Source organism: Barbus barbus, assembly GCF_936440315.1.
Source record: "Barbus barbus genome assembly, chromosome: 18".
Lineage (NCBI taxonomy): Eukaryota > Metazoa > Chordata > Actinopteri > Cypriniformes > Cyprinidae > Barbus > Barbus barbus.
Window position 1 is genome coordinate 26,600,488 of NC_136746.1, and position 16,526 is coordinate 26,617,013.

General features: G+C 37.4%; 1 protein-coding gene across 1 annotated transcript in view; it reads right to left on the reverse strand.

The window, feature by feature from the left end:
- The window catches only part of LOC306884602 (MAM domain-containing glycosylphosphatidylinositol anchor protein 1-like), a gene marked incomplete at both ends in the record, with an annotated part of 214,579 nt that overhangs the window by 150,311 nt on the left and 47,742 nt on the right, over positions 1-16,526 (reverse strand). The window contains one exon of the mRNA XM_079440601.1: positions 14,883-15,022. Coding sequence (XP_079296727.1) covers positions 14,883-15,022 — 140 coding nt within the window. The remainder of the gene's footprint in view (positions 1-14,882; positions 15,023-16,526) is intronic.

The window sequence follows — 16,526 nt, forward strand, 5'->3', positions numbered from 1 at the left end:
TTAAGCCCAATTTTAAGGCCGATTTGCACCCCCGAACGATCGAGGGGTGTGGCCCGATTCGCGGCTTGTCGCAAGTGATTTTTTGACCAAAAATGTCACTACGATTATTTATCTGCTCCCAATCGAGACTGAGCGTTGCCGAACTCCAATCGTAAATATCAAACATGTTTGATATTTACAACTCTTGATCTGGCTGCCACTGACATGATACCCACGATAGCCAATGAGAGCGACCAAGCGCCACTCACTGGATGTTGCGTGCTTCTATAGCTGAAGCCCGGCAGCCACAAACATGCCGTGAAAGCAGAGAACATCATCCTTATTCTTTTGTATACTTTGTCTCTCACTGTGAAACAGAACGCACGCCAGGAGAGTTAGCTGACAATGTCGATGGTCCTCTATTTGTTTTTCTTCTCTAATCACTTTTGATCTTGCGAGTCTCTGTCAGATCACGTGTCAGTGTGAAATCGTTCCTACAATCTTCAAGTGTGCGGTCTCGTGGTCTGGTCGAATCATCTAGTGCATTGAGAGGATTATAAGGCTAAAAATCGGTTGAACTGTCTTCATGTCTGTTTTTTTTTTATTTTATTTAATTCATTATTTGACAGGGACAATAGACAGTCAGAAAACTGCCCCAGAATTAGCTACAGAGCTAAATTTCTGCTGTCCCTGGGCAGGAAAATACAAAACAAATTATGTGACAAAAAACATCAGTATAATAACATTTACAATAAAATCCCTCCAAAATTTAACATAAAAAATATGATTTCTCACATAGAAACTACAATCCAAATTTCTACTAAATGTCCCCTATAAATAATACAAAGCATCATCCTACAAACAATTATAAAAATTTGACAACTCAAAATTTCATTCAAAATACAGAAATACTCAATGGTCACACACCTGACTCGTTTTTAACCATGATTTCAAATGTAGCTTAAATTGTGCTAAGGTAGAACACTGTCTTAACTGACCGACGAATTGGGGATATCTATCAACACGCCACAGTCGCTGGCCCTTCCAGCACTCTGTTTGAGACTCCTGGACCGCCCCTAACTTGTCGGAGCGGGAGTCAGAGCTCTAAGCAGAGAAGGTCAGTCACTGTTGTTCAGCAAGTCCCACTCAGTGTGACTATTGGATAACGCTGGGAAAGTGTGTCCTAGATGGGAAGGGAACGCTACGGAAGCCACATCCTGCCCGTAGGAAGGTAACTGTGGTGGTTACACATATGGACTAGCCAAGAGGATAGTACAACATATGGAAGTCTCTGGGGTGGTTCCAGCCTAGTTCTAGGGGGGAAAGAACACCAGCAGAGATGACAGAGCGGCCCTGATGACCAGGTCATGCTTACCAAGAGACTTTACCATCAACTGCGTCATGATGTGCGGCAATTGCAGCAACATACACCTTCAGGGTGGAGGGAGACACTGACTGGACACGCTCCTCTGTGAGTCGCGCCATCTGGTTGACTGAGTCCAACTCCATACCGAGAAAAGAGATCCTCTGCACAGGGGAGAGTTTGCTCTTTTCCCAGTTGACCCGCTCCACTGGGGGGAGCTCCACGTACCCCTTAGCCGCCCCGCCATCAAGGGTAGTGAGGGAGGAAGAAGGACCAGACCGGCTTCGGGCAGAAAAAGGTGCCGTCCACGATTTACTCACTTCCTCATGCACTTCCGGAAAGAAAGGTACTGGGGCGGAGCGCTGAGAACCAACACGGGCCACCCCAAGAAACCAATCGTCCAGCTGCGAGGGCTCAGGACATGGTGGAGGGTTCCACTCGTGCCCGATGCTCAGCTGAGCTGGCCCAGAAGAAGGACTAGATCAGGGAATATACAAAAGGGTTCCAGTCTCCTCAAGATACTGGAGTCTCGACCTTAACACTGAGATGGTCATGTTCCCGCAGTCAGAACATATACCATCCATGAGTGCCACCTTAGCGTGTGCGAGGCCCAAACACGTGAGGCAGTAATCATGACCATCACCGGGGGGCAGGTAGCGACCGCATCCAGTACCACACGGTCTGAATGACATCTTGAAAAAGACGCAGGGTCAAACTGTGTGTGCTCTTTTAGGAATTTGCTCTCCACTGGTGCTGAAACGCACAGGGAAATGGCCACGGCTACACAACAGTACAATAGTGCAAGCCTGTTGTGAGCACTCACACTCGTTGAAGACGCAACTCTCAGCTGTATAAACAGCGATCTCGTTGAAGGCGCCCTCTCCACGAGCTGTGAACACAGCTGTTTTTGCTCTCTAGTGAGATCGCGACCCACACTGTCAGTGCCATCACACCCGCACCAGACACGTAGAGGCTCCTTCCCAAACAAGCAGCTCGTCTTCCACCACTTCCGAAGAAGAAAGAAACACACGTGCAGGCTCCGAAGCGAAAAGCAAATATGCGACGCACCAGCTGCTGCAGAGCAGCTGTTGCAATTATCGCATGCCAATGTGCATTGGCTCGTTTTCTTACACTCGAAGTAGATTGGTCTCCCAAAGTGATCCCCAATTCGTCGGTCAGTTCCGATGTACGTCGAACGTGACCGACTGAAAGGGAACCACAGACTGTTATTTTACTCACAGTTGACAAAAAGGTCCATAATGAAGCGAAACAGGCAGCGAAACAAGGAATTGACTTTTTATAGCTTTAGTTAAGGCATTTGACAAAGGTCAAAATAAATGAGGTGAAAACATAATATAGAGCAATTAGGATTAGATTTCTCATTATTCTCCAAAAAACACTTAAAAACTAAGAGGGCTTTGCAGCAATGTCATAGAACCACCATTTTGGGTTCCCGAAATAATCTTTCAGCGAAAACGAACCATTATTTTAGTGGTGTGAAGGACATTTTAATAATCTAAAGAACCTTCTTCCCATTATAAGGTTTCATGGATATTAAAGGTTCTTCCTGGAACAATAAATGCCAATAAAAACCTTTACTTTTTTTAAATTGAGGTAATTTTTGTTGTAATTTTTACCTAGGAAAAATAGTTTCATGCTGAACTGAAATCATAAAGTATATTGACCTGACGTCCTCAGGGAAAGCTTCCCGCGTCCGAAAAAGAACGCTTTTATCATCCCACTCCCATTTTTCCATACCCTCTCTCTCGCTCCGCTTCAGGTTTTCTCTTCCTGCCTATCCTATAACTGCCTCTATAAATTAAGTTCTCTGCGAGTGACACCAATTCAAGTCAAGTATCCGCAAAGAGATGTTTATTGCTTAATGCCTGTCAAGCCTGCTTAAATCTGGGCGTCTGTGGTCCTCTTCAGCACTAGCACTGGTTATTGCTACTGTAAGCGCATTTAATGCTCATTGATGGGCTTTTTATGTGCGAGCATGTTAAATCGGTGAAGAGTGATTACTACTCACAACAACTCAACGTTTGCAGCTTAGCTTTATGCTGTGTATTACTACTCACAAAAGATCAACGTTTGCAGCTTAGCTTTACGCTGTGTATTACTCTAAAATCTCATATCCCTTTCTTTCCCTGTCTCTCTCTCTCTCATTCGCTCTAGCTCTCGCTCTCTCAATTCAATTTTGAGCTTTATCGGCATGTCAGAAACGATCCATTTGTATTGCTAAAGTGTTGCAAAACCAGTAAAATAAATAAGGTAAAATGTACAATTAGCCTAAAAGGTGTACGCTATTTATTCGGTAAGTAGCCCTGCAATACTCAGGATAATTACGGGTCATTATCATCAAATAAACACAGACTTGGTGAGCAGGATGCCAGTTTAAAGCGGAAGAGTCTAGTATTTTCATGAAGGTCTTTACTAAGCAAAAAATTGGAGTGAGATGAGTTTAAACGATCAGATTTGAGTTTTTTTATGACTGGGGACATGAAGCACATGTAACTACACACAAATTGCAGTAGTCTATACAATCAATGCATGTATCATGGTTTTCGAAAAAATATTAAGCAGCACAATTGTGTTTCACATTGATAATTATAAGAAATGTTTCTTGAGCAGTAAAACAGCATATTAGAATAATTTCTAAAAGATCATGTGACACTGAGGACTGGAGTAACGATGCTGAAAATTCTGCTGTGCATCACAGGAATTAATTCAATTTTTTAATATATTCAAATAGAAAACAGTTATTTTAAATTCTATTAATATTTCATAATATTACTGTTTTTACTGTGTTCTTGGTCAAATAAATGCAGACTCAGTGAGCAGAAGAGACTTCATAAATGTGTGTGTGTGCGCGTGTGTGTGTGTGTGTGTGTGAGTCTGTATAATATATATATATATATATATATATATATATATATATATATATATATATAAGCTGTAATGTGAACAGCTTTTATGTTTAGCAAACTAAAAGCAAGCCTAAAGAGAAACATAAAACATCAGGAAAGAAAGAAGAAAAAGCAGTGTCAGATTTTGCCAGCTCATCTTCCGTTCTGAACTGCACCTCTGTTCACTGAAATCAATCCTAATCAAATAACACGCAGCGCTGCGGAGTATTTAAACCTCTCCATGTGTTACACAAACAGTAGCTCTATTAAACTTCCCACGCCAAGCATAATAAATTAATGTGTAAAGTGTGAGGTGGCTTTTTCTGCTCATGGACACAATGAGGGCAGAAATACATCTGCTGCACGTGGGATGTACACAGCGTTAGTCCTTCTGCGGTCTGATGCTGCACACCTTCAAGATCATGCTTCTGTCCTACAAACAAGCCTACAGAAAGCAACCGCCAGGTTTACATGCACATTTTACGAAGAGAAGTTGTTCACGCCAAAACTGAAATTTTGTTATCGTTTACTCTCTCCAATTTCTTTTGAATTTAATTTTCAGCTTTCTGTGAAACAAAAGGTTTTAGGCAGAATATCAAATCTTGGAAATGGAAAGGCCACCAAAAAGTATCATAAAAGTAGTCCATGCGACTCCTGCACTATATTTCAAGTCTTCAGAAACCATACAAGTGTTTATTCTGTTACGATTCTCCTCTCTGCAGTAGTGCTCAAATTGAGAACCAATGGCATCAAACTTGGTGCAACACATTTAAAGGCACCATTTTATATATATATATATATAGTGTGTTTAAGTCATCATTGGAATATATGTATTTGATCAAATATGTTTATTTTAAAATATGAATAATCAGTGCTGTTACTGATAACTAAATCTAAAACAAAGTATTAAAAATATTTTTGTTAATTGAAATAAAGCTGGAATAAAATAAATATTAGATTAAAAACGTTTTAAATGAGACCTCTTCAGACAGGAAACTAACTAAAATCAGTTTAAGCTGAAGAGTTAAAATTACAAAAACTAAAACTGAATATATATATATATATATATTAAAAAAACTACTTTAAAATATGAAAGAGCAATATACTTGTGTATAAATAATACTAAAAGATGTGCATATGTAGCTTTTCCCGCTCCTCCCATAGAAAAACTGGAGATACTCTTTAATTCACATCCAGTTATTCTGCACAGAAATTTCATTTTATTTATTTTTCTTCATGCCCTTAACAACAGCAAGCAAGAGCACATTAAATTGCAAAATCAACTTTTTATAACTTTCTGTGTCACGCAGCACTCATTACTTTCATCTGAACATATGCAAATAAAACATTTGGAGTCCATATGGTCTCTTCCTGTCTAAGTGGGCAGTTCTTGGCCACAAAAAACTGCAGTGAGGGTCAGTATTTAAGGCCACAGTCAAAAGTCTGGCCAGGCCTGACTTACAGGATTTCACTGATACGTATTTCATCAGCGACATGTCCGATCCATCTGTGATGTTCTATAATCACTGTCTCACTGAGTTAAACACGCCACATGATAAGGGAGAGATCCAGTTCCTCTTGGATGGCAATCAACAGCAATCTGAGATCGATCAGCTTGAGAGAGCAATCTTTGGAACAAGAAACTGAATCGCAATGATGATGTTGATGATTACTGCATTTCTAACATTGATTCATGTGGCTTTTCCACAAACAGGCTTCCATTTACCATCATATGTGTTCCCTGGGAATTGAAAACACAACCTTGGCATCACAAGTGACACACTTTAGCAGATGAGGACCACGATTATGATGACGGTGATGATATCAGTGCTGACTGAGGCATGAGGCGGAACGCTGACAGAATGTAATGTGAACAGTTCGATCGAGAGAATGCTGAAATGGAGATGTGATAGATGGAGATTGCCTGAAGTGACATGTCTCAAGGTTTGGTTTTCTGCTGGTCAAATACGCACTTAAAAATAAAGCTTCTTTGCTTGCATTGATGGTTCCAAGAAAAACCTTTCGGATTCCATCCGTGGAATCTTTCCATTGGACAAAAGGTTCTTTGTATTAGAAAAAGGTCTTTCGGATTACTAAAATGTTCATCACATTAATAAAATAATGTTCTTTTAAGAACTGAAAGGTTCTTTGGGGATAAAAAATGACTGGGGGAGTCGTGGCCTAATGGTTAGAAAGTGGGACTCGTCACCTAAATGCAGAGCACAAATTCTGAGAATGGGTAACCATACTTGACCATATCTCACGTCACTTTTACTTTTTCACTTTCAAAAACCATTCTTCTATGGCATCATTGCAAATTTACATCACTTCCTTTTGGTATGTTTAAGAGTGAAAGAAAAAAATGAGGTTCTTTGAAAGGTTCTTTAGGTAAATCAAATGGTTCTTCTACAGAATTGCTGTGAAAACAGTCTTTTGGAACCTTTTTTTTTTTTTTTTAAGTGTATAGACTTTGGACTTACAATATATCCCCGGCTCCTAAAATGTTTCTCCTGAAAAAAAGACCTAGAAATATCACATATGTCTCCTCTAGAGTTTTAGAGGAGATCTCTACAATGTCTCATTCTGGTCAAAGATCTCATTATGAACTTAAATATTTCACATCAAATACTTCCAAGACCAAATAATCTGGTATATTATCCATACTTAAAAGAAACAATTGGCTCAGTTAATGTAAAGAGCATATTCTCCCAAAAGTGTTAGCTCTGAAACCATGTTAAACCAAATATCAGTCAGTTTCTGGAAATAAAAACTCTGTGAATTAGTTTTATTTTAATTTTTTCCACCCTGCCTCTGAAATAATGCATTAAACAGGCTCTTTATGTTACAGTACCTTTAAGATTTATATATGTAAATTACTTCTAATTCAATAACCTATGAACCACTAACACACCTGCTTTCAAATGACAGCCTAGTTTCAAATGTATGAATTGTAAATGTATACACAGTTCATCAAACTTTTGCAGTTCAAAAAATGTTTTTTTATAATGTGGCCTCTTTGAAAAAGTGTTTACTCATCCAGTAACATCAAACATTTCTGATGAGCGAGTCGCTCCCTCCCGCTATTACCAATGGTACAACGAGACATCTGGTACAAGTTAAAACATTCGTGTCTAACCCTCCTCCTTTAACTTATTCTCTCTCGTGGCCAATCAGAGGCTGTTAAACAGTGTTTCTGTGTGAAGCCGTCTGGTGTCATCTATTTAGATGCCGTGCACACTGAGGTGCCAACGAGAACTGGGCTTTCTAGAACACTCCACCACTGGGGGCTTTACACAACTCACTGCACCAGCACACTGCTTTAATATTCCTTCTGCTCTATATGTGTCTCACCATCACAAACTTCATCCTCATCTTCCTCTATCGAAAGAAAGAAAGAAAGAAAGAAAGAAAGAAAGAAAGAAAGAAAGAAAGAAAGAAAGAAAGAAAGAAAGAAAGAAAGAAAAAGAAAAATTCCACTTTTTTCCCCATGTATGCTGCCTTCAACTAAAAAAAATAAAAAATAACATGAACTTTAAATTTGAACCACAGTAGTAAAAACAGAATGCTGAACTAAAATTCAAGGAAATTAGAAATAAAAGTCAAGGAGATACATATACCTAGAAAGAAAGACAGAATGATGAATACAAGTAGGGCTGTGTATTGGCAAGAATCTGGCGATACGATACGTATCACGATACAGGAGTTGCGATACGATATATTGCGATACATTGCGATACTGTAAGCAAGGCGATATATTGGGATATTTCTTATTTTAGGAATAGGATATATATTTTTTAGGAAAGCTGTCATTAAGAACACACCACCATATGCAAACCTTAGCAAAAAATAAATAAATAAAAGTAGTTTAACCAGAACACACTGCAGAATACACTGGGATCTGCATTTGCAATAATCAGTCCCTATAACATTCAACATCGTTTAACCACTTTTTGTGCAGTACGAGTAAAGCGGGAAAAGTGCTTGCATGATTCTTTAGTTAAATGTATGTTTAAAATGTATTTTATAAAAAGATCAAAATATACATTTATAGGCTCTACTTTAAAGGTTCACAGTTTAAGTTTACAATTGTGACATGCAATGTCATAACATTTGATCTGAACAAAAAATGACATCTGCTTAATATCAATGAAAACTAAAGCGCTTGCAGGATTCCTAAAGAAAACAAAACAATTGTAAAACGATCAAACAAATACAGATGTTAAACATTCTCAGAACTTTTCAAATTGGATTTCACAGGTTATTCTGTTTGTATTTATGTTCCACGTGGAATCGCCGAGACCGCCGAGAATCGATACAGTATCGCCAAACAAAATATCGCGATACCCACGTGTATCGATATTTTCTTACACTCCTAAATACAAGGCCATGTGATTGATACAACAAAGACAGACAGACAGACAGACAGACAGATAGATAGATAGATTTTAGTTTGCTGGATAATAAAGATATGTCTCGCCCCAAACGTCTGGTTCCAATAACACATGCATCAAGAAAACTAATATTTATTTCCAAAAAAAAAAAAAAGTGGCCAAAAAGACAAACTTCCTCAAACTCTGGAGTTGTTATAGTTGTTTCGGCCCTGATCCACGGCCTGTGTTTTCTGCTCTCTGTCTCTCTGTTGTCGTATGACCTTGTGTATGTGGTGTGGGGTGATTTTTTTGCCATCTGATCTTTGTGTTTTCAGAAGTGTATTGATCCTTCTGTACTGCACTTCTCAAGGACAGAAACCAAACCCAGACGACCCCTCCTTCTACTCCCCTCATCTCAAACTTCTATAGCAATCCCCCTTTTTCTCTTTGTTCTTCTCTCTCACTCTCTCTCTGATCGGGGCCCAAGGTTGCAGTGACCAGCAGTATGAATAAATAATGTGCGGAGCGGGATCTCTTTCAGAAAAGCCATTTAGGCTGCTATTGTGTTACTAAAGGCTGTGCATTTAGCTGCCGATGTCCATGTGACAGAAATGCTATAGGATGTGAACTGCGAGTCCTGTGAACAGCTATATCTCCAACACTACCAGACCTTCACAGTGACCTTAAACACAATCACTGCTCACTCACACTGCCCAGCGGACTCGCTTACTTGCTTTCTCTTCTTCTTCAAGTGTACTGAACCATCTGTGTCTGAAACCTGGCCTGATTTGGACATTGTGATATATACTGTAGCATATGAGAGAAAAATCACAAATGAAATCTTAATTGTTTCTTCTAGAAAGCAATGAGATAATGGGGAGCAAATGAAGACTTTTGAAGCCTTTTGCTCCTCAGAGTATTCTGTATGTCAACAGTTTTAATTATTATTAATATATAGTAAAAACAATAATAATGTAAAATATTATTACAATTTAAAATGACTGTTTTCTCTTTGAAAATTTTTTAAATGTAATTTATTCCTGTGATGCAAAGCTGAATTTCCAGAATCATTATTTGAGACTTCAGTGTTCAGAAATCATTCTAATATGCTGATTTGCTGCTCAAGAAACATTTCTTCTTATTATTATTATTACTATTATCAATGTTGAAACCAGATGTGCTGCTTAATATTTTTGTGTAAACCATGATGCATTTATTCAGGATAGCATCTTTTTTGTAACATTATAAAAGTTTTTATTGTCACTTTGAAACAAGTTAATGCATCCTTGCTGAATAAAAATTTTTATTTCTTACTGACCCAAACCTTTGAATGGTAGAGTATATAGTCAAGTGAAAAGAGAATGTGTATATCCTATCCAATAGTGGTAAAAATGCCCCCAAAAGTACAGCTAACTGAAGAAAATCCCATATACACTCATCTCCATATGCCTATAGCTCAATCTCCATCTTTACAATATAGAAGTTGCATCATTCTAAACAAGATTTCTGCCACATTTTTCAGCCTATATTAAAATCGACAACAAATGGGTTCATAGAGCAGTGGACATGCAGCTGTGCTCTGAGAGCCGAACACACCATCATTTTGAAGACGGCTGACCTTTACTGCCTCTCTGTTAATCACACAGAGCAAAGAAACATGATGTGGTAGAAAAAGGCAAGGGGAGGGACGGGCAAAGCAGTATCATGTTTTTGGACACCGCTGCAGAAGGCCAATGCAGAGAGCAACTCAACACTCCCTTTGGGATGCAGCACACACACCACAACCCAATGTCCCCATCAGCCCAGATCTCTTTCCCAGCTTTACCGTCATCATCTACAGTCAACCCATCACAAATCCAGTGGTCATCTAAGGGTTAAAATTGGACCAAAAGAAGATTTCTGAAATTAATCAGTTAAATAAGTATAAATGAAAATATGCTACACAAATATTTGCACCATCTCGCAGAACATATATAAACATCATACTGAATATTATCATGCAGCTACTTGATTACGCAGTATATATCACATTATGAGCAAATACTAACATCTATAGCCCCTTTCACACAGTAATACCAGTAAATTGCCATAAAATTACCAGAACGACTTTACCGGTAAATTCAAAACCGTGCTGTTCACACAGGCAACAACGTTCCGTCTTTTTTCCGGTAAAGCACCATTCACACATCCATTCCAAAATACAGGTAAATTCTGTGACATCATTAACCAGAAATGACCTCTAAAAGGCTGTGACTCCCAGTGTTGTGTAAACACAATCAGTGGGAGTTTTTTTCTTTGTTTCAATTTTGAGTCAAATGTTCATATTCATGCAGCTACTTTTGGCCCAGAGATATCGTAAGGCCTCGATCAGATGGAGCGCATTTTCTGCAGAGACAGCTGACTTTTTAAAATTGTTTTCTATCAGCAGTGAGCATTTTTCATGCTGTTTATGTGCCCCAGGCACCTCGCATTTTAGCCGCCTGCTGTGCCTCGCGTTTTTGTAGGAGCGCTCTGAGCACCTGAAGTTGAACAAAAAGCAACTAGAAAAGCGCCCAACATCATTTGCGTTTTTGTTTTTTTTCTCATTGTCCAGTCGAATAAATGGAAAGGTGACGACTTCAACTGAACTATACCAAAATCCCTTTAAGGCAAGTCGTGTCACTCGGCAGCCATCTTTGAAACACCTCTCAGGAGTGCAGCTCCTATCTCTTTGAATAAGCAAACATCGAATTCTCCAAAACTGGTCACCAAGCTTACGATTAAATTTCATATTTGAAATCACCAATGAAATCTGACAACAGCAGTGTCATAAATAGTTTATTTTGCTCAAATCGCATTAAAAAAAGCTTATTTCTCAGGTTACATCAGCCATTGCTATTGCGCAGTCCTAGAACTCGTGTCTCAGAACGCTGACTGTTTCTATAGCAACCGGGACTTCTAATGGCAGATGCAGTGACGTGCTGACTTTGAGATTGGCTCTTTTCGGACACAGCTTTTGAGTACCCAGCGCAGAGTAAATGCAGCCCAGAGATGTTGTGTTTTGAATTTCAATGGCTCTGGATTGGCCCAGAGTAGACGTTTTACGTCAGTGCAATCTGAACTTGCTCATACCGGCAATCTCGTTGTGCTTTCACGCACAGCAGAATTCCGGCAATTTACTGGTAATGTTATAATTTCCCTTATTTTTAAAAAAGGACCTGTTCACACATAATCGCTTTTTTGGCAATTTACCGGTAATTTACCAGTAAAGTCTGAAAGGAGCTTATGACACATTTTAAGTTATTAAATACTAAATCCAGAGCTCTAGTCTAGAACATTCCAGCACTGGTGCAAAGTAAAAACATGTACTACCGTTCAAAAGTCTGCAGTCAGTAAGATTTTATGTTTTTGAAAGAAGTATCTTATGCTCACCAATGCTGCATTTATTTAAACAAATATATAGTAATATATATATATATATATATATATATATATATATATATATATATATATATATATATATATATAGTTACAATTTACAACAACTGCATTCTATTTTAATCATTTTAAATGTCATTTTCAGCATCATTACTCTGTGTCTTCAGTGACACTAATATTCTGATTTGCCACGCAAGAAACATTTCTTATTATTATCAATTTTGAAAACAGTTGTACTGCTTAATATTTTTGTGGAAACCGAAAGAGCAGCATTTAAAGGAACACTCCACTTTATTTGGTCATTTTTGATGACCAAATGCTAATGGCCTAATCCGATTCAATGATCTATGTTAAATTAAGCTAAAAGTGCTACCGCCAGACCCGGAGATCAGCTGGATGGATTCAAAAACGGTAAAACTCAACTGTTGTAAAATGAGCCTGTTTCCAAAAAAAGTGGAGTTCCTTCAATTGAAATCTGGTAACATTATAAATGTCTTTGCTTTTGCTCAATTTAATGCATACTTGTGGAATAAAAGTTAAAAAAATAATATGGTGCTACTTTTTTTTGGTTTTCAAGATTGGCTAAACATACTATTTTATATCATCATATTTGTTTTTATTCCGTCCCTATGTTTAAAATAATTTCATAGTGGTCATAGGTGCTCATTAGGCGTAAATTTTGCCAATACTGAAATGACACCATACACCACTGAGCATTACACAGATGTGCCAAACTTACAATCGATTGTCTGTCTTTCTACAAACAATTCTTTTACACATAAAGGACAAAATACACCAATACACATTTCAATACATGTGCCCTGAAGACAAACAAAATCCAGGCACAAATATCTAGACACACACACCAGCACACTATCTTGTGACCCGTGAAGGCCCGGCACCACAGGCAATAACGTCCTACAGAATATGCATTAATATCCTCATTAGTTTATATTCAGACACTGTGACTATATTCACACTCTATATTACACTCCTATATTCAGCCTGTTGTCATCATAATGTCCTGACATTTCTAATGGAAATCGTGGATCATGTGATGGAATAGCAACTTCTTTATTCAGTGCACTCGTTCTCAGGACTGCGGGAAGGAAAACTGATGGAATTTAGATCAGATCGCTGTTCTGCTGATGCAACCTGGAGCACTAATATATGTAGACAGGTTGTTGGGAGGATGCGTGTGTGTGAATGAGGGTCTTTAATAAGTGATCTGATGGCAGTGGACAGAGCGCCTGTGGGAGCCACGCTCTTCACACCTCCTACTGTTATCAGCTCACCCTTACCTTATATAACACACACTCACACGCCAACACAAGACTCAAAAAATACTAAAGTCTACTGACAGACCCTCTCTCCTTCAGTGTCTGCAGTCATCTGTTATAAGATACATATACGCACAAAAACTGTACATATAGAGGTACAGTGATTCCACTGGCTATGTGTCAGTGCTGACCTCTCAAAAAAGTTAACATCTTGTATGATGCCGTGTATACAAAACATTTATGTCATTCATTTTAATAGATTGTTTATTATTGAAATTGTGTAATTTGATTAAAAGAAAAAATCTTTTATTTATATATTTATTTATATTGCATTATTTGAATTTAAATATTTTATAATAATATATAATTTATATTGACTTTAATTAATATACTATATATTATATTAATTTAATTAACATATCATTTAATTTATAAATTATATAATTTAAATTAGGGCTGTCAAAGTTAATACGTTAACATGTGATTAATCAAAATTTTTTAACGTGAATTTAGATGTGAAAGGTTCTGTTTCCTTAAACTAGTTTGTCATGCATTCCTTTATTTCAACACATTTACAGGTAAATCCTAGTATTTTAAATTTGCAATTAAATGTGATTAATCACAGTCCAGGAATCACAGTCCAGGACTGTGATTAACGCGATGAAATTTTTTAATCGATTTACAGCAATAATTTAAATATAATGTAATTGTGTATTATTATAATTGTAATTTGATAAAAAGAATACACTAAATTGTATATAAAACAAATATGTATTCAAATTTTATAATTCATAAAATTAAATTCTATATATATATGTGTGTGTGTGTGTGTGTGTGTGTGTGTGTGTGTGTGTGTGTGTGTGTGTGTGTGTGTGTGTGTGTGTGTGTTTGTGTGTGTGTGTATACAATTTTATAAAAAATAATGCAATTCAAATAAATATTATTATAAATAAATAATACATAATAATTCATATAATTTAATTGTAATATTTTTTAATAGATTAAAAATAATAAATAATATAATGTAATAAAAGATAAGTAATAAATTATTGAATTTTTTGTCTGCTGAAGCAAACATTTATTGTTTGTTTTTAACTTTTTACCTCAGTGAGAGATTTACCGTTAGAGGTTAATCTGGAATGCCAAAAGTGTTTTCTCTCCATGTGTCCATGTGTCAAAAAATATGATGAATGTTCTGCACATTAAGCTACCAAAACAAAAATATGAAGAACAAAATCATGCTGTGTCTTTGTGTGCTCTTTTTTTCCTTTCTTGTTTTTGACAGGTACATTTTTAGAGAGATCATCTCATACATTACTCATACATGTTACAAGTGACATACAGATCTGCACTGTTTGTCACAAATACGGGCTAAAATACACTGTCATGAGGATGAAAGTATTTAAAATAAATATAATATCAAATAAAGTTCAACGGCAACATTTCTGTCCATTAAATCCACTCGCTGTTAGAAGGTGTGGCATAAAGTTCAATTCGGGCCCCATGTGCTTGTCTTTCTGCCCAGCAGTGAGTGCAGTATGTGACGTGAATGTGTGTTTGTGTTCACCTGAGGCCGCGGGTGTCCTTTGACCAGACACTGCAGAACTAACGTGTCCCCCTCTCTGATGGTGTAGATCCTTTCACTGATGTTGTCCTCCTTCACCACACATGTCTGCCCAGAATGCACAATCTGAGCGTTCGCTGGAGCTGAAGGACAGAGAGAAAATGAGAGTATTATATTACATTTTCATTTCTTTCTTTAGCAGTGTTTTTTATATATATGCTGTGTAAGAGACCAACTAACTAAAGCTAGTGAGGCTACAATTCAACCTAATCTTTTTTTTTCCAGCGAGTGGAAGATAAATTTGTACTCTCATGCACACAGTGCCCTCAAAAAGTATTTGGATACTTAAGACACAATTAAAAATGCCTGGATATCACAGCATTAGATAACAAAATATCAAGCCAAATAATATTCTGCAAGCAAAACATTTCATATTTTTTCTACCATTTTCTAGTATTCAGTAAATTTTCTGTCTAAACACTGTTTAATGCTCAAATACATAGAATAAATATACATATAAATATAAAACCTTATAATTAAATCATTTTACTATTTGTTTTAGCATTTTCGAGTATTCAGCAAATTATCTGTCTAAATACTATAAAATATTCAAAGACACCAAACAAATATACATATAAAATATCAGTTTAAATATTATTATTATTCATTTTATTTTATTCTATTACACAATGTATAAACTATAATGTTACTGACCTAATATTAACTGCATATTATGTACATTATATATATTACAAGGGACATTGACATTTCAGGAATGAATGAATGAATTACTATTGGGCTGGCACTAATTGTTATTTCATTCTACTATAAAATGTGTTCATAAGTGAAATACAAGTACAAAGTACAGTACATTGAGCACTGAAATGAGCTATTACGGTTCAGACTGCAAGAACATATATTCTAAACTATAATGTTCTGATGTCAATACATATTATACATGGACTTATGGGGGGAAAAATTACTTTCTATCAGATATGAACATCTTGTATAATTACAGAAAAGCATGCATGACCTAAGCATGCCGAAATGAACAGAACAATACGAGAAACGGAAATTTCAGTTGACATCCTCCATATTCATGTTCCATTAGTCAGATATGCACTCAAGAGCATCTTTGTTAACAGAGCTTGCTAGCTGAATGCGTTGGGCTTCACTTCAAGCTCTGAGCAGAATTCAAACTAAAGACCCTCGGGAATACAAGCCAGCATCGCGGGCAGACGAGCCCGGCGGTCACTGCCCGGTGAGCGCTTTGATTATGAAGAGGAAGGCGTGTACCGCGACAGCCTACACACTGTAAACGATGAGTCCGCGTCGCTTATTAGCATTTGAAAGGGAGTCTGGGACAGGAAGAGCTGAGGCAATGCAGGACGTGTTTAGAAATGTGTGGAAACCGCCAAACCTTTTATTTGCGAGTGTAATGGTGTGGTCAGGGCTGTGCGGGCATCAGAGGTCAGTCAACACGCGGAAATTAATGATGCTCATTAGTGGTACAATGAGGTCTGTGCTCATGCTTACACTGCAAACAACCAGGGGAAGAGAATGGATCTCAAACACTTAAGTCGTGGCCTAATGGTTAGCGAGTCGGACTTGTAATCCAAAGGTCGTGGGTTCGAGTCTCGGGCTGGC